The following is a 19823-nucleotide window of genomic DNA, read 5'->3' as shown; positions in this document are numbered from 1 at the left end:
AACTGATCATAAACTCAAAGTTCATCAGATCCCAACAAACACACCGCAAAAAGAGCTACATCATATCGATCTCCAAGAGACCATTGTATTGGGAATTCAGCGAGAGAGAGGAAGCCATCTAGCTACTAACTACGAACCCGAATGTCTACAAAGAACTACTCACGCATCATCGGAGAGGCACCAATGGAGGTGGTGAACCCCATCCGTGATGGTGTCTAGATTGGATCTGGTGGTTCTGGACTCTGCGGCGGCTAGAATTGATTTTCGTCGACTTCCCTAGGGTTTTGGGAATAATGGGGTATTTATAGAGCAAAGAGGTGGTCCGGGGGGCACCCGAGGTGGGTACAACCCACCAGGGCGTGCCTGGGCCTCCTGGCGCGCCCTGGTGGGTTGTGCTCTCCTCGGAGCACCCCCAGGCGCAGCCAGGGCCCACTAGGTGTCTTCTGGTCCAAAAAAATCTCCGTAAAGTTTCGTTGCATTTGGACTCCGTTTGGTATTGATTTCCTGCGATGTAAAAAACATGCAGAAAATATCAACTCGCACTTGGCACAATGTCAATAGGTTAGTACCAAAAAATGATATAAAATGACTATAAAATGATTATAAAACATCCAAGATTGATAATATAACAGCATGGAACAATAAGAAATTATAGATACGTTGGAGATGTATCACCCATCACTGTCTAGCAATCCTATAAAGGAATTACTTACTCCCGACGGTGAGCATCATGAAATTGGTGATGGAGGAAGGTTGATGATGACAACGGCGTCGGATTCCACCCTCCGGAGCCCCAAACGGATTCCAGATCAGTCCTCCCGATGAAGAACAGGAGGTGGCGGCAGCTCCGTATCGTAAAACGCGTTGAATCCTTCTCTCTAATTTTTTCTTGGCAAATAAGAATATATGGAGTCAGAGTTAGGGTTGTTAGAGTTCCAGGGGGACCACAAGCTCGCGAGGCGTGCCCTGGGGGGTGGGCGCCCCCTGAGCTTGTGGCTCCAAGGTGGCCCCCTCTGGTATATTTTCCACCAATATTTTTATATATTCCACAAATATTCTCCGTAAATTTTCAGGACTATCCGTGAACTTTGATTTCTGCACAAAAACAACACCATGGCAATTCTGCTAAAAATAGCATCAGTTCAGGTTAGTTCAATTCAAATCATGCAAATTAGAGTCCAAAACAAGAGAAAAAGTGTTTAGAAAAGTAGATACGATGGAGACGTATCATTGCTCTGGTGCTTCACTTATATCTTTTCAGCACGACGGTGATTAAATTTTGAAGAAATATTTGCACTCTCATGATTCATTTATATCATTTTGAGAGTTGATAATAGTGATGGTAATATGCACAAGATATGAATTTGGTCCTCATGTGATGGATATTCAAGAAGGATATAATAAAAACTTTCATATAGATCATTGAATATGATGAGTTTGATTCCTTGCAATAATTTTGTGATATGAAGATGATAATATGTGAGTTATGCTAGGGAGCAATTGTGGTTTAGTAAGAATATTGGTGTTAAAGTTTTTGATTCCCTATGCATGCACGTAAAGTCCATAGTTATGCAATGAAGTTATATCCTACTTATGTTGCATTATTTAGTGTTAGTGATGTTCAATGCATGTTTATGACCATTTTTGTTTTCTGGTTGATCGCTTCTCAATCTATTTGCCAGCCTCCATTTGTACTAAGCAGGAATACTGCTCGTGCATCCAATTCTTTAAACCTAAAGTTGTGCCAAATGAGTCCATCATACCTACCTATATGCGGTACTTACATGCCGTTCCAAGTAAACTTGCATGTGCCAACTCTAACTATTCAGAATAATTTTTTTGTTTTGTGTGCCCGTACCGCTCATGAGGCGGCAGGGGGTGTCCAATATCTTACATGTTAGGTGGGTTATTCTCACGATGAGTATTTATTCATTTGTCATTGCACGAGAAAGTGGCAGGTGATAGGGATGCCTAGTCCCAAAAATGCCAAGTCCCAAAATAAATTCCTTGGAAAGTTAAAAGGTTGGAAGGCACCCGTGGATACGGCTAGCCATGGATTATGAAAAACGGTGGAAAGGAAATGAACTTTATTTTCTGTTTGGGAACCGCCTATAATGTGTCTAGCATGGAAAATGTTGGGAACTCTTGGTCATGTCGTTGACGGGAAAATCATGCCTCTCAAAATAATTGTATCTCTATTTTAATCCTTGAGCTCTGGCACCTCTACAAATCTCTGCTTCCCTCTATGAAAGGCCTATATATTTACTTTTATGCATTTTTATTTTCAGTCTTTACGTTCTCTTATAAGCACCACCAGGAGAGCACTATTGTCATACTTGTACACTGGGTGTAGCTGATATTGAGTGTGTTTCATGAATGGAATGATTGAGCATGACTGCCTAGGGATAACTTTCTTTAGCATTGATATTTTGAAAGGCATGATTATTTGTTGGTACGCTTGAGTATTTATATCTTCATGTTAAACTATAGACTATTGATTTGAATCATTCGAATCTCAATATTCATGCCACAAAAGAAAGATTACATGGTGAATATGATAGGTAGCATTCCACATTAAAAATTATGTTTTATCATTTACCTACTCGAGGACGAGCGATGCTTGATACGCCTCCAACGTATCTATAATTTTTTCTGTTCCATGCTATTATAGTATCAATCTTGGATGTTTTATATGCAATTATATATTATGTTTTGGGGACTAACCTATTAACTTAGTGCCAAGTATCAGTTGCTGTTTTTTTTTGCCTATTTTTGGTTTTCGAGAATATCAATACCAAACGAAGTCCAATTGCCACAAAACTTTTTGACTATTTTTTTCTAGACAAAAGAGACCCTGGAAGCTTCGGGAGAGGGCCAGAAGATGAAGGAGTAGCCCCCAAGGCACCAGGGCGCGCCTAGGGGGGTAGGCGCGCCCTAGTGGCTTGTGGGGCCCATGTTCAACTATTTAACCTAATTCCGCCTCTATAAATTCTCTAAAATCGAGAAACCAACAAAGAGCCACCCGAAACCCTTTTTCCGCCGCCTCAAGCATATGTTCTCAAGAGATCCCATCTGGGGGCCTTTTCCGGCACTCTGCCGGAGGGGGGATCAACCACGGAGGGGTTCTACATCAACCTTGTTGCCCCTCCGATGATGTGTGAGTAGTTTACCACAGACCTACGGGTCCATAGTTAGTAGCTAGATGTCTTCTTCTCTCTCTTTGATCTTCAATACAATGTTCTCCTTGATGTTCTTGGAGATCCATACGATGTAATCACTTTTTGTGGTGTGTTTGTTGGGATCCGATGAATTGTGAGCTTACGATCAGATTATCTATGAATACTATTTGAGTATTTTCTGAACTCTTTTATGCATGATTATTATAGCTTTGTATTTCTCCCCGATCTATTTATTTGGTTTGGCCAAGTAGATTGTTTTTTCTTGAAATGTGAGAGGTGCGTTGTGATGGGTTCGATCTTGCGGTGCTCAATCCCAGTGACAGAGAGGGACATGACACGTATTTGTATCATTGCCATTAAGGATAAAAAGATGAGGTTTATTCATGCGTGAGTTTACTTTGTCTACATCGTGTCATCTTGCTTAAGGCGTTACTCCGTTCTTTATGAACTTAATACTCTAGATGCATGCTGGATAACGGTCGATGTGTGGATTAATAGTAGTAGATGCAGGCAGGAGTCGGTCTACTTGTCTCGGGCGTGATGCCTATATACATGATTATTGTCTTAGATATCGTCATGATTATTCGCTTTTCTATCAATTGCCCAACAGTAATTTGTTTACCCACCGTATGATGTTTTCAAGAGAGAAGCCTCTAGTGAAAACTATGGCCTCTGGGTCTATCTAAATCATATATTAAAATCCAAAAATAGACTACTGCACTTTTGTTTATGTTATTTTATTTTGTGTTTTATTTATCCATCTAACACTACGAGATTTGATCCTTGCCATTAACTTGCAAGGGATGGACAACCTCTTGTTTGCGTTGGGTGCAAATATTTGTTCTTTCGTGTGTATGTGCTGCTAACGAGTTGTTGCGTGATTCTCCTATTGGATTGATAACCTTGGTTTCTAACCGAGGGAAATAATTATCTCTACTGTACTGCATCATCCCCTTCTCTTCGGGGAAATCCCAGCGCAACTCACAAGTAGCACGCCCGTATGGGTGGTCATATGGATCCTAATAGCCATAATAAGCCCGAGGAAGGAGGCAAATCTTCCCTATCTCTCTTTTCTTATTCTACTTCCTCCAAACCTCTCCAAACCCTAGCGCCCGATCTCTCTACTCGTTCAATTTCAGTTCAAATCCTTCCATGTGATCGATCTACGATATGTTTCTCCTCCGATCCCCAATTTATTTTTCGCGGATCCACGTTCTACATGTCTAGCATTGCCATGTCTAGGAAATGCATATTTTTGATCCAAATTTGAGTTTGGCTTGGATTCATTGATGTTTTTAGAGGAGTATGATGTTGTGACTACGGTACGATCAATATTGTTTAATTGTATTGGACTGGAAAAAATGTTTTGTAGATGTCTACGAGGAGGTCCACTCGCGTACGCGGTGCTTCGAGTTCATCCACCGCGCTGTCACAACAAGTTTTCACTCAGGGGATCGTCTTTACCGACCATGAAGCAAGAAAGAAGTTTTAGAAGCTCAGTGCAAGGAAGATCAAAGCATCCAAGTGGGCTTGCGAGTCAACACTCGCCAAGCTAGGTATTACTAATAATTCCAATTTGCTTTGTAATAATGCCAGGTTGCGCCATTTTCTTTATCAGGGATGGGACCCGTATGAATGCATGATGCTTGAGTTTCTTAGCACTCTCTCGCATAATGTTGGTTTGATGCCCAATGCATATGAGGAGGAGCTGATCAGTTTCTGTCTCTTGTACCAAGACTTCGACAACACTTTCGAAGAGTGGTCTGATTACTTTGGCTTCACCAACAATCATGGTGGCATTCGCTATGTTTATGATTAATTGATTATACTGACCCACACCCGAGGCAATCCTTCTATCAGATGAGTCGCCATGGTTCAAGGCAAAGAGCCTGTTGCATTGAAAGTCCTGTTGTACGTTATTTCTATTATGTTATCACTAAGTCGTTCCAGGCACGAGGAGAAGTTTCTAAGCTGAATAACGAGAACATGTTAGTTCCCGGGTAAGCAGCAAACCTTGATGTCGACTATTCGCCCAACTTAGGGGCAATACTTTTGCTACACCTCACGCATCAAGCAAATCATGCACAAGGAGATATCGTGTGTGGAGGAGTAATCACCATGTTGGAAAACTCCCTTGGTTTCAACTACCATCACCTTCGCCCCATTAACATGGACAATTGCATTATGTTGCACAGGTAGGAGATGCATATTTTGACCAAGAAGGCCCATAACCTGAGCAGGTAGATGAAAAAGAACCCATCACCGACAAAGAAGAGGAGCAACCCCAAGAGGAGCCACAACAAGAAGCCTACACCACTTATGCGGACCTCTACAGACTCCAGGGCTCTATCAATGATATGAGCAACCTCGCCGAGTCCCTTCAAGGCACGCCCGCCTACATGAACATGAACTTCTCCAATTGGACCCAAAGATGGGCTCCCGACCAACCGCCACAATGATTCCGCCGGTTTGGGCTTGCAAAAGTTTAAGCTTGGGGGAGGTCACCACCACTTCTTCATCAAGATGTGGCGGTATTTGAACAAATTGTACCGAGGTTGTACTTAAGCTCGCGTTGGTTTGTTCCAACACTTTGCTTTTTATTTGCTTTTGTTTTTCGTTTTGCCTTTGCGATTTTTCGTTTGCAAGTTAGTTTTCAAAAACCCAAAAATAAAAAATATAGAATAAGTTTTGATTTCCTCTTACTCTTTTTGCCCCTTGGAGTTCTTTTGCATTTTTGTTTTCACAGGAGTTGATCTACGCCGGACAACGAGGAATGCAAGAGTAAGAGAAGTGTGTAAATTCACAACCGTGTGATGGTATGTCCTACAACTTCCGCATTGTGCACTTGAAATACTTAGAGTAGATGTAGTATTAGTATGTGTGATATGCGCAAATGGGAGTAAGTCTTGATAATTAAGACAACTGTTTTGTTCTAGTAGCTGAAATAATTTGGTAGCCTTTGTTCTATTTATCCTAGATAATCAAGACTTGCAGTGGGACTGTTTTTTAATGAAGTAACATAACCATGCACAAAAGAAAGTCTTCAAAGACTTGGGAGTTGAGAAAAATTGTAGAAAAATGATGTTTGAAATGCTCAACCCCATATTGTTAATTTTAACATACTTGATAGCACTTGTGGATTGAATTTTCTAGAGGATCTTAGTTGGAGGGTGAACGAGATTATGCCAAAAATCTATGTTGTATCTCTTACATGGTGCTTCAGCTTCTTGCTAGTGCCATGGCCCTGCTACTTTATGCGCGTGTACGTGTGTAAATGTGGCTCCGTCACCTTTCTTGATGTTCTGCTGAGAACTCCGCTAGTCAATGAACGATCTACCAAGAGTGAAAGCTCGGATTTCGGCTATGAGTTTGTTATCGTAAGTAGTGGCAACACTACAAACACATATTATTCGGCTTTCTATTGAATGAGTGTGTATGTGGTAAATAAAGGGGACTAATGAAAAGAGCTCGAAAGAGACAACTATCAAAGGTCCATAGTTCCCAAATATTAAGCCACAGCGAAACTCTTTGCATAATCACTTATTTAGCATAATCCCTTCACATACAATCAAAGTTTCAGTAAATATTGATTGAAATGAAGTTCTTAAGAGCCTTGAGGATGAAATAATTGTGGGCATGTTTATGAGCACTAAAGAATCATGTTTTTCTACATGCCTTTCACTCCCTAATATATGTTTATTATGGCTCTATTGAAGAAAACTCTTTCGTGCATTCCTGACAAGCAAGTGTTGTTTAGATAAATAGAATAGAGTGTTGCAAAGTTGTTTTATCTAGTAGATCAAGAACTTTGTGTTGACTATCTTTGCTTCACTAAAACTTGCACAATAACCATGTCACCGCTACAATTATACTAAATTTTCAGGTCAAGAAGCGGATGGCTATCTAGGCGTACCGATCATAAGTGAACCAAAACCTTCTCGTTACTTCGGTTTAAACAACTGAGTTCCTTTTGATTGGAATTTCTGTCTGTGTTGCTTGAGGACGATCAGCTGTCACAAGGTGTCACCATCGACACCCATCCACGAGCCAACAACACTTCACCATCGAATTCCACAAACGAAGCCGTCGCTGCAACAGACGCCGGATCACATGCCAGTCCATGCCAGAACAGTTGGCCACTCGCGTTGGTGACCAGACAACTATGACTCGGGCGACAAACCATGCTGGAGAATATGGATGAGTTTGTGTTGAGCAATCCACCACCGTCGAACCCCATACCGTGCCATCGTCACCGTCGAGGCCCTACTTCGCAATTCCGACTCCACAAATACAAGGTAGGGCATGGAGAACTCTTGAACACGCGAAGAGACATCGATTACCAAACCTCAACCGCAATCCAACTCCACATGAAGCTACCATCGTTGCAAAATAGGAGACCACGTCGAACAACCTAGGATCATCACCCCAACATTCCCACATCGCCAGAAGGTCACCAGTCCAACACAATGCCGTGAGTATCTAGTTCCCAAAAGCACGGCCAGGATCGAAGGTTTTCAAGGCGACACCCCATTGGGGGGAGCAATGATGTCGACGTCGTTGCTTGACCTAACTTGGGCCTTAGACTTTTACCGAAGAGCATGATCCAAGGGTATGAGAAGTGGCAGGCCTCCACAACAACGCCTCCAAGGAGGTGAAACTTCCACGGGAGCTGACACCATTAGCTCACAAGAACCCGACAAACTTTTGCCTCGAGCATCTCAACCAACACCACCATGCACCAGACGTGCACTAGACCACCCACCTCCCGCGTAGCCGATGCGCCGCCGACCCACGAGAGCCACCATGGACCAAAGCCTTGCCGCCAACTAAAGCCGGCGGCACAGATCCAGTCACCTGACGAATCTAGCAGCCTCCCACGGCAACATCGCCACACCCCAGCAGCCGGTCGCCGTCACCAGCCAGACGGAGCCCAGGTCGCCACCCCATTGCATCACCCGGACGGGCCCGGTGGGCATGGGGTGGTGATGCAACTGAAAACTCTCGGATCCAACTCCACAGGAGCACACGCCGCCGGGGGGGGGGGGGGGTCACCGCACCGCACCGGAGAAACCGCTAGCCGCTAGAAAGGAGCAACACTCGGATTGGGAGGGGGCAGGGTCTCCCTCACCAAGAGAACATGCGGGTGCACGAGGGAGCTTTCCACCATCGCTGTCTGCCGAAAGGGCTTAGGCCGTCGCTGGCGGCAGGACATGAGGCACGGGGAGGGGGCGACGGCGGACTAGGGCTCCGCCCGAGCCACCGCATGAGCGACACGGGCATTTTTTTTTCTTTCTTTCAACATGTCTTACATTTTGAAACGTTGAAACTCGTGCTTTACTTTCAAACACAAATTATATGTCGATATTTTGAAACTCAAGTCAAATGGGAAACCCTCCAAACTTATTTTGAGGGAACGAGTCAGAACTTTGGTCATCGCTCATCAGTCGTAGGCCCTGACAACCAGGCACCACCCCAAGTCCCCAAGCACGCACCCGGCGATCCACAGCCCCGCGCGGCCATCGCGCCCGCAAATGAAAACCCCGAACTCCCGCTTCCTAATAGGTCCCCGCCACGCGGGCCGCTGCCCTTCCCGTCCCCACACGTCATCCAGACTCCTATATGTACCACTCCGGTGCCAAGCTATACTCCAGCAGCAGAGCAGGCACCCGGCACCGCCCAGGAACGCAACTCCGGCGAGCTCCAATATTATCCACCTGCCTTTCTACATCGTCTCCTTTGGTCTGGTCTGTTCCCACTCGTATCCGCTTCGCGTACGGTGTGCCGCGGCGACTAGTCTAGTCGACCTATCTTGCCTTTTTGTCTTTCTTGAGGCGCGCAGCCACGGCGACCGCGGCGGTCTGCGAGATGGAGGCGGCGGGGGCCGGAGCGGCGACGCCGTCGCACGCGTCCATGGTGGACACGGACGACTTCGACCTGTCGCGGCTGCTGAACCACCGCCCGCGGATCAACGTGGAGCGGCAGCGGTCCTTCGACGACCGCTCGCTCGGCGACCTCTACCTCTCCGCCATGGACGGCCGCGGCGCCGGCGGGTATATGGACAGCTACGAGAGCATGTACTCCCCGGGCGGCGGGCTCCGTTCGCTCACCGGCACCCCCGCCTCCTCCACGCGGCTCTCCTTCGAGCCCCACCCGCTGGTCGGCGACGCCTGGGACGCCCTCAGGCGCTCGCTCGTCTGCTTCCGGGGCCAGCCCCTCGGCACCATCGCCGCCGTCGACAGCTCCTCCGGCGAGGTCCTCAACTACGACCAGGTAACGGCATGGCAGCATGCATGCAGTACTCGTGTGTAGTTCTCACACCTGTTTGGGCTGTCACGTGTAAAGTTCTCTCTTGGATATTTTGTTAAACCTGTCGCGTAAATAAATATACTTGGCATTGGATTGAGCAGGTGTTCGTGAGGGATTTCGTGCCGAGCGCGCTGGCGTTCCTGATGAACGGCGAGCCGGAAATCGTGAAGAACTTCCTGCTGAAGACGCTGCTGCTGCAGGGGTGGGAGAAGAGGATCGACCGGTTCAAGCTGGGCGAGGGCGCCATGCCGGCGAGCTTCAAGGTGCTCAAGGACCCGAAGCGCGGAGTGGACACCCTGGCGGCGGACTTCGGCGAGAGCGCCATCGGCCGCGTGGCGCCGGCCGACTCCGGGTTCTGGTGGATCATCCTGCTCCGCGCCTACACCAAGTCCACCGGCGACCACACGCTGGCCGAGACGCCCGAGTGCCAGAAGGGCATCCGCCTCATCATGAACCAGTGCCTCGCCGAGGGCTTCGACACCTTCCCCACCCTCCTCTGCGCCGACGGCTGCTGCATGATCGATCGCCGGATGGTACGTATGTCCTAATATGTTCCCGTCAACCTCACACACACGTCGCAGCTGAATCAATGGTTGGGATTAAATGTAGTAGTAATAATGAGTGGTCGATCGCGATCTATGGATCGTCGTGTTGGGCAGGGCGTGTACGGGTACCCGATCGAGATCCAAGCCCTCTTCTTCATGTCGCTGCGGTGCGCGCTGCTGCTGCTGAAGCCGGAGGCGGAGGGGAACAAGGACATCATGGAGCGGATCGTGACGCGGCTGCACGCGCTGAGCTACCACATGCGGACCTACTTCTGGCTCGACTTCCAGCAGCTCAACGTCATCTACCGCTTCAAGACGGAGGAGTACTCCCACACGGCCGTCAACAAGTTCAACGTCATCCCGGAGTCCATCCCGGACTGGCTCTTCGACTTCATGCCCTCCCGCGGCGGCTACTTCGTCGGCAACGTCAGCCCCGCCAGGATGGACTTCCGCTGGTTCGCGCTGGGGAACTGCGTCGCCATCCTCGCCTCGCTCGCCACGCCCGAGCAGGCCGGCGCCATCATGGACCTCATCGAGGAGCGGTGGGAGGACCTCATCGGCGAGATGCCGCTCAAGATCTGCTACCCCGCCATCGAGGGCCACGAGTGGCAGAACGTCACCGGCTGCGACCCCAAGAACACCAGGTGGAGCTACCACAACGGAGGCTCCTGGCCTGGTAATAAGTGCTAACCCACCCACGTCATACACATGCTCGAAGTCGAAGCTCGACGGATTCATTCTTTGATTCGCGCAGTGCTGATCTGGCTCCTGACGGCGGCTTGCATCAAGACCGGGCGGCTCAAGATCGCGAGGCGGGCGATCGACCTGGCGGAGGCGAGGCTGGCGAGGGACAGCTGGCCGGAGTACTACGACGGCAAGCTCGGCCGGTACGTCGGGAAGCAGGCGAGAAAGCACCAGACGTGGTCCATCGCGGGGTACCTGGTGGCCAAGATGATGCTGGAGGACCCGTCCCACCTGGGCATGATCTCCCTCGAGGAGGACAAGGCCATGAACCCTGTGCTCAAGAGGTCTGCCTCATGGACTGTGTGAGATGAGATGATGATCGATGCCACTTGGCGCGAACTTGACGCGATGTTGGTCAGGATTCAGGAATGCGGATGGGAAGGAAAAAAGAACGTGTTGATTTTCTGGTTTAGCAAAGCTGTTCTCTACATCATTGATTACCTTCTTATCGAAAATACATACTGGTAATAGTAGTAATTGCTAGAAAGCGAATTTTCCCATAATTGCTGTCCTATTTGGAAAGACATGTTTTGGCTGTCTCCCATGAATCCTCGTTGTACAATGTGTGTATGCGTTTTTGTCAAAAAAATTGTTTGTATAAGCATTTCGACCTTTAGAGTATCTCCAATAGACGGTTCATATGTAAAAATAACCAACTTTTGGAGCTTCGAGAGCAAAATACGCTGTTTCAAGAGATGGTCCATATATCACTAGTAGAAAAAGGGGTTTTCGTTCGGGCCTGGCCAGCCCATTAGTCCCGGTTCTGCCACGAACCGGGGTCAATGGAGGCATTTGTCCCGGTTCGAGAGCCCAGGGGGCCGGCCGGGGCCTCGTGGGCATTGGTCCCGGTTCGTCTAGGCCCATTTGTCCCAGTTCTTGGCACGAACCGGGACCAATGGGCCTCGCTCCTGGCCCACAATCATTGGTCCCGGTTCGTGGCAGGAACCAGGACAGAAGGAAGGCCTTTAGTCTCGGTTCCACCCACGAACCGGGACAAATGAGTTGCCTATATATACCCCATCGCCGGCGAGCAGAGCACTCCACAGTGCTCTGTTTTTTGCTGGCCGGCGAGGGGGAGGGCATTGGGTGCTCTAGCTCACCTCCTATGCACATGAGGTGTTCGATGAAATGCCCGAGCCACACTAGTTAAGCTTTCTCCTCTCGAAGCTCGACCTCCGAGCTCCATTTTTCCCGAGATTTGTCTAGGTTTATATTAGCGGTCCGTCACGCCCCGTCCCCGTCTTCACCGCCGTCGATCGCCCGCGCCGATCTCGTCGCCGGGACCACCGTGGTGAGCCTCTTGTTCTTATCTTCTTTCTGAAAAAAATCTTACTTTAGATAGATACTTGTCTAATTTTCTTATTTTTGACACACATAATTATATATAATGCACGCAGATGAACCGACAATGGATGTATGGTGACAGACACACCTCCGAGTACATTAAGGGCGTGCATAATTTTCTCGAAGTGGCTGAGGCAAACAAGCAGAATGGTTTTATGTGTTGTCCATGCCCTAGCTGTGGGAATACGAGGTCTTACTATGAATTGAAAACCCTTCACACCCACCTGCTTTATAAGGGTTTCATGCCACACTATAATGTTTGGACCAAGCACGGAGAAATAGGGGTTATGATGGAAGACAGCGAAGAAGAAGAGGACGATGACAACTATGTGCCCCCTGAATACGGTGATGCTGCAACGGTGGAAGCTGCTGAAGATCAAGAGGAACCAGACGATGTGCCCGATGATGATCTCCGCCGGGTCATTGTTGATGCAAGGGAAAAGTGCGAAAGTGAAAAGGAGAAGCTGAAGTTCGATCGCATGTTAGAGGATCACAAAAAAGGGTTGTACCCCAATTGCGAAGATGGCAACACAAAGCTCGGTACCGTACTGGAATTGCTGCAGTGGAAGGCAGAGAATGTTGTGCCTGACAAAGGATTTGAGAAGCTACTGAAAATATTGAAGAAGAAGCTTCCAAAGGATAACGAATTGCCCGACAGTACGTACGCAGCAAAGAAGGTCGTATGCCCTCTAGGATTGGAGGTGGAGAAGATACATGCATGCCCTAATGACTGCATCCTCTACCGCGGTGCGTACAAGGATTTGAACGCATGCCCGGTATGCGGTGCATTGCGGTATAAGATCAGACGAGATGACCCTGGTGATGTTGAGGGCGAGCCCCGCAGGAAGAGGGTTCCTGCGAAGGTGATGTGGTATGCTCCTATAATACCATGGTTGAAACGACTGTTCAGAAACAAAGAGCATGCCAAGTTGATGCGATGGCACAGTGAGGACCGTAAGAAAGACGGGAAGTTGAGAGCACCCGCTGACGGGTCGCAGTGGAGAAAAATCGAGAGAAAGTACTGGGCTCAGTTTGCACGTGACCCAAGGAACGTATGGTTTGCTTTAAGCGCGGATGGCATTAATCCTTTCAGGGAGCAGAGCAGCAATCACAGCACCTGGCCCGTGACTCTATGTATGTATAACCTTCCTCCTTGGATGTGCATGAAGCGGAAGTTCATTATGATGCCAATTCTCATCCAAGGCCCTAAGCAACCCGGCAACGACATTGATGTGTACCTAAGGCCATTAGTTGAAGAACTTTTACAGCTGTGGAATGGCAACGGTGTACGTGCGTGGGATGAGCACAAACAGGAGGAATTTAACCTGCATGCGTTGCTGTTTGTAACCATCAACGATTGGCCCGCTCTCAGTAACCTTTCAGGACAGACAAACAAGGGATACCACGCATGCACGCACTGTTTAGCTGACACCGAAAGTATATACCTGGACAGATGCAGGAAGAATGTGTACCTGGGCCATCGTCAATTTCTCCCGACCAACCATCAACGTCGAAAGAAAGGCAAGCATTTCAAAGGCGAGGCAGATCACGGGAAGAAGCCCGCCATGCGTACCGGTGATCACGTACTTGCTATGGTCTCTGATTTACACGTAATCTTTGGAAAGGGTTCCGGCAGACTAGCTGTTCCGAATGACGCTGAGGGACGCGCACCCATGTGGAAGAAGAAATCTATATTTTGGGACCTACCCTACTGGAAAGAGCTAGAGGTACGCTCTTCAATCGACGTGATGCACGTGACGAAGAACCTTTGCGTGAACCTGTTAGGCTTCTTGGGCGTGTATGGGAAGACAAAATATACACCTGAGGCACGGGAGGACCTGCAACGTTTGCACGAAAAAGACGGCATGCCTCCAAAGCAGTATGAAGGTCCTGCCAGCTACGCTCTTACCAAAGAAGAGAAGGAAATCTTTTTTGAATGCCTGCTCAGTATGAAGGTCCCGACTGGCTTCTCGTCGAATATAAAGGGAATAATAAATATTCCAGAGAAAAAGTTCCAGAACCTAAAGTCTCATGACTGCCACGTGATTATGACGCAACTGCTTCCGGTTGCATTGAGGGGGCTTCTACCGGAAAACGTCCGATTAGCCATTGTGAAGCTATGTGCATTCCTCAATGCAATCTCTCAGAAGGTGATCGATCCAGAAATCATACCAAGGCTAAGGAGTGATGTGGTGCAATGTCTTGTCAGTTTCGAGCTGGTGTTCCCACCATCCTTCTTCAATATCATGACGCACGTCCTAGTTCATCTAGTCGACGAGATTGTCATTCTGGGCCCCGTATTTCTACACAATATGTTCCCCTTTGAGAGGTTCATGGGAGTCCTAAAGAAATATGTCCGTAACCGTGCTAGGCCAGAAGGAAGCATCTCCATGGGCCATCAAACAGAGGATGTCATTGGGTTTTGTGTTGACTTCATTCCTGGCCTTAAGAAGATAGGTCTCCCTAAATCGCGGTATGACGGGAGACTGACTGGAAAAGGCACGCTAGGAGCGGACTCAATAATATGCAGGGACGGGCATTCTTGGTCTCAAGCACACTACACAGTTCTACAGAACTCTACCTTGGTGACCCCGTATGTCGATGAACACAAGAACAGTCTGCGCTCCAAACACCCGGAGCAGTGTGACGACTGGATTACATGTGAACACATCAGGACTTTCAGCAGTTGGTTGGAAACACGTCTCAGAGGTGACAACACTGTTTGTGATGAGCTGTACTCGTTGTCCAGGGGACCATCTTCGACTGTATTGACTTACAAAGGATACGAGATAAATGGGAATACATTTTACACGATCGCCCAAGATCAAAAGAGCACCAACCAAAACAGCGGTGTCCGCTTTGATGCAGCAACCGAGAGGGGAAAGGACACATATTATGGTTACATAGTGGACATATGGGAACTTGACTACGGACATGATTTTAAGGTCCCTTTGTTTAAGTGCAAATGGGTCAATCTGTCAGGAGGCGGGGTACAGGTAGACCCACAGTACGGAATGACAACAGTGGATCTGAACAATCTTGGGTACACTGACGAACCGTTCGTCCTAGCCAATGATGTGGCACAGGTTATCTATGTGAAGGACATGTCTACCAAACCGAGAAAAAGAAAAGATAAGGAAGCGAATACATCATACGATGAGCCAAAGCGCCACATAGTTCTTTCAGGAAAAAGGGACATCGTGGGAGTGGAGGGCAAGACAGACATGTCTGAAGATTATGAAAAGTTTCATGAAATTCCTCCCTTCAAAGTCAAGGCTGACCCAAGCATCCTGATAAACGATGAAGATTATCCATGGTTACGGCGCAATAAGCAAAGCACACAAGCGAAAAAAAGTGAAGACTTTCTCTCCACAACTATTATGATGATACCATGCCAACTTTCAACCTTTTCGTAGTTCATTTGAAATGCCTGTTGTAACAGACGAGTTTCCGTATGAAATCCTGATACTTCGAAACAGATTGTCCGTTTTGTACACGAAGTGCATCCAGTTTTTTCCGTAACCCTCTCAACTTTCTTGCACATGCTATGTGGGTGAAATGATGATACCATGCCAACTTTCAACCTTTTCAGAGTTCATTTGTAGTGCTTTTCAATTTCAGGGTCTTATAGCTCAAAATAATCAGTAAATGCATGGAAAATAACAAATGAAGTCAGAAAGGGTTGAAAATTGATGATGTGGCTTTGAATGGTGCATTTTGAACACAGAAAAACTATGGAGTTCAAATAAGTTCTAAAAAATGAAATCCCTTTGTAACAGACGAGTTTCCGTATGAAACCCTGATACTTCGAAAGAGATTGTCCGTTTTGTACACGAAGTGCATCCAGTTTTTGCCGTAACCCTCCCTACTTTCTTGCACATGCTATGTGGGTGAAATGATGATACCATGCCAACTTTCAACCTTTTCAGAGTTCATTTGTAGTGCTTTTCAATTTCAGGGTCTTATAGCTCAAAATAATCAGTAAATGCATGGAAAATAACAAATGAAGTCAGAAAGGGTTGAAAATTGATGATGTGGCTTTGAATGGTGCATTTTGAACACAGAAAAACTATGGAGTTCAAATAAGTTCTAAAAATGAAATCCCTTTGTAACAAACGAGTTTCCGTATGAAACCCTGATACTTCGAAAGAGATTGTCCGTTTTGTACACAAAGTGCATCCAGTTTTTGCCGTAACCCTCCCTACTTTCTTGCACATGCTATGTGGGTGAAATGATGATACCATGCCAACTTTCAACCTTTTCAGAGTTCATTTGTAGTGCTTTTCAATTTCAAGGTCTTATAGCTCAGAATAATCAGTAAATGCATGGAAAATAACAATTGTCATAAAATAAAATAAAATAAGTAATTAGAAACAGAATAAAATAAACTTTAATAAAATATATAAGTAGAAACAAAATAAATAAAATAAAATAAACTTTAATAACATAACTAAATTTATGAAACTAAAATTATCAACGTATTTTCTGTTCAAAACGTTATAAGCAACCTCTAGTATTATTGAAACTAAAATTATATAAAATTGATGCAACTAAAATTATCAAAGTATTTTCTGTTCAAAATCATTAAAAGCAAAAAGAATTTTCATAAAGAACTTTTTTGTTAGAAACTTTAGTAGCAAAAAGAATTATCATAAAATAAAATAAATAAGTAATTAGAAACAAAATAAAATAAAATAAATAAGTATTTTGTTGTAAGTAGAAACAGAACAAAACAAAATAAATAAAGCAAAAAAGAAAACAAAAAACTAGGAAAAAAAAAATTGCCACCTACTGGGCCACCACGGCCTGAATACGACTAGAAACCCATCCATGGGCCAGGATTCAGGCCCGCAGCAGGGCCAGCAGGCCCATCAGGCATAGCAGTAACACGTAGGACCGTAAGCCTGCAATGGAGAGGAGGTTGAGAGGGGTGCGGCAGTGGGGCTTATAAACCACTGCGCGCCCCTCTCAACTAGCGAGGTGGGACTAAACTCCCACCACCACGCCGCTGTGCAAGGGCATTAGTCCGGTTGGTGCCACCAACCGGGACTAAAGGGTGTATTAAAACCGGTTCTTGGTAACAACCGGGACAAATGCCCCCTCTTTAGTCCCGGTTGGTGCCACCAACCGGGACCAAAGGTCATTGGTCCCGGTTGGTGCCACCAACCGAGACCAATGCTCTTTCTATATATACAGCACTTAGGAAATTTTCCCTCACCTCCCATTCTCCTCTCGACGCCGACGCCCTGCACCGACGCCGATCGACGCCGACGCCGCCAGGCTACTGCTGCGCCGCCCTTCCCCGAGCCTGCACGCTCCCCCCAGTGAGCTCCGCCGCCCCCCAGTGAGCTCTGCCCCCTCTTCCCCTGCCCTACGCCGCCACCCCTGCCCTATGCTGCCGCTGCCGCCCCTGCCCTGTGCGCCGCCGCCGCCGCTGCCCCTGCCCCTGCGCGCTGCCGCCGCCGCCCCCTAGTGAGCTCCGCTCCCCTTCCCCCTGTGCCGCCGCCCCTGCCCTGCGCTGCCACCGCCGCCGCCCCTGTCGCCCCTGCCTTGCGGGTTGCCGCCGCCACCGCCCCTGCCCCTACGCGTTGCCGCCGCCGCCCTGCCCCTGCTTCCTAGAATTTTTTAGGTTCATAGAATTTTTTTATTTAATTTTTTTCATATATATAGATGGATGGATTGATGTATTTATATATATGGATGGATGGATGGATTGATGTGTATAGATTTTTTATGTACATATGCAAAGAAAAAGGTATATTTTTTGGTGATATGTATGTTCATATGCTCATTTAAGAAAATGTTCATATGTTACATTTAAGAAAAAAAAGTAAATGTATGTATGTTCATATGCAAAGAATTATTTTTGGATGAAATGAGATGAGATGAGATGTGTTTTGTGGAGACGAGATGAGATGTTTGTGGAATTTTTTTTGTTCATAGAATTTACTAAGTTAAAACTCATATTAAAATTGTGCATGATCAAAGTCTTTTATGTATATGTTCATATTTAGAAGAAAAAGAAGAGGAAAGAGAAGAGGAAAAAGAAGGGGGAAAAAGAGGAGAAGAAGAAGGAATAGAGGAGAAGAAGAAAAATTGTATATGATCAAAGTCTTTTATGTATATGTTCATATGTTACTATAATCTATTCTATTTTTTCTTCTTCTCCTCTATTCCTTCTTCTTCTCTCTTTTTTTTCTTCTTTTTTCTTTCTTTCTTTCTTCGTTTCCTTCTTCTTCCTCTTCTTATTTTTAGTAAGTACTACTTTATTTTATTTATAGTAAGTGCTTAATTAGTAGTTGAACTACTTGATTTAATAAAACTACTTTATTTTACTATATATAGAAATAGTTTATTTTTAGTAAGTACTACTTTATTTTATTTATAGTAAGTGCTTAGTAGTTGAACTAGTTGATTTAATAAAACTACTTTATTTTACTATATATAGAAGTAGTTTATTTTTAGTAAGTACCACTTTATTTTATTTATAGTAATTAAGTGCTTAGTAATAGTTGAACTAGTTGATTTAAGAAAACTACTTTATTTTACTATATATAGAAGTAGTTTATTTTTAGCAAGAAAATTAATAGAACTAGTTTATTTTTTTAGTTCAAGCAATTATTCCCGCATCGACGTCGACGATGCCTATCCCGCATCCTCGTCGTCGACTCGGCGGAGGAGGCCGGCTTGATTAGAGGGGCCATGTCCGGGACTGGGCTCCGCCGGGCTGGTATTGGGTGGTGCTACCTTCCGAGGGGCGTAGGTTGGTGAGGGGCCAGCCCGTCGTTGACCCGATCCTTATTTGGTGGCGGTCGCGTGGGCCTGTGACGGTGCCGAGGCTTCCGGACACCGCGGAGGTGGTACGTCACCGTGTCGACGAGGAGGACGAGCACGTCCGTCGCTACATGGTTGCGTTGGAGGCAGGTTCGACAATACCTGGCAGCTTCTTCAGGGATCTCACTGGAGCTATGATCCTGTGATGGTTCCTTCTCTTTGGGTGTCCACCGCCCGCGCTGATACACATCGGGCGCTACGGCTGTAGCTGTACTAGCGATGCTATATGTATGATAGTATTCGAGGTGTATTAGTGATAATATTCGACGATGTACGGACGTAAGAGATGATGTAGTTTTGCTTATAACTGAATGCGTCCTAATTTGAATACTAATTTATTTTGCGATTTGATTTTTTTATTGAATGCTCAAATTGGAAAACTACTCCTACTTTGAATGCTAAAATTGGAGAGCACTATGCAAGGCGTATGCATATGATTAGTTGACAGCTTATAGTGTTTTTTTTGTCGCAGAAATCTAGGAGCCCCCCTCCATCATCCCCGCCGTCGTCCCCGTCACCAACCCCCTCCGACCTCGAGGTGAGACCAGCCAAATCCTTTTTTAGAAAGATAATTAAACGATATTTTGGGTTGACTTTAAGTCTGTCGAGTCTCCACCATATATGAGAGGACGAAGAATCCCGACTGTTGTCGTGGGGGTCGCTTCTCCTTCGTTCCCGTGTGCTAGACATTTTGGTGTAATGCACTCGGGGACGAATGGAGGAGCGGCCATCACCAACGGTCAAATGTATACACCACGTGAGCTGAGAGTTTTCAAGAAAAGACTCGACAAACCGATAGTCAACCCGTGATGAATAATAATGATCTAATTTAGTTTTTGTAGTACATATATTTAATTGTACAAGTTTAATC

General features: G+C 46.3%; 1 protein-coding gene across 1 annotated transcript; it reads left to right on the top strand.

Annotated features, from left to right (window-relative positions):
* The first annotated feature begins 8794 nt into the window (after nt 1-8794).
* LOC123053334 (cytosolic invertase 1) lies at nt 8795-11296 on the top strand. Its single transcript, XM_044476796.1, has 4 exons — nt 8795-9449; nt 9587-10018; nt 10145-10706; nt 10785-11296. Exons 1-4 carry the CDS (start codon nt 9045-9047, stop codon nt 11078-11080), a joined length of 1695 nt encoding a protein of 564 aa, XP_044332731.1. The 5' UTR covers nt 8795-9044; the 3' UTR covers nt 11081-11296.
* The last annotated feature ends 8527 nt before the right edge of the window (nt 11297-19823 follow it).

This window comes from Triticum aestivum, chromosome 2D (genome assembly GCF_018294505.1).
Source record: "Triticum aestivum cultivar Chinese Spring chromosome 2D, IWGSC CS RefSeq v2.1, whole genome shotgun sequence".
NCBI classification, from domain to species: Eukaryota; Viridiplantae; Streptophyta; class Magnoliopsida; order Poales; family Poaceae; genus Triticum; species Triticum aestivum.
Note: the sequence above shows the minus strand (reverse complement) of the source record. Positions and strands in the feature narration are given on the sequence as shown.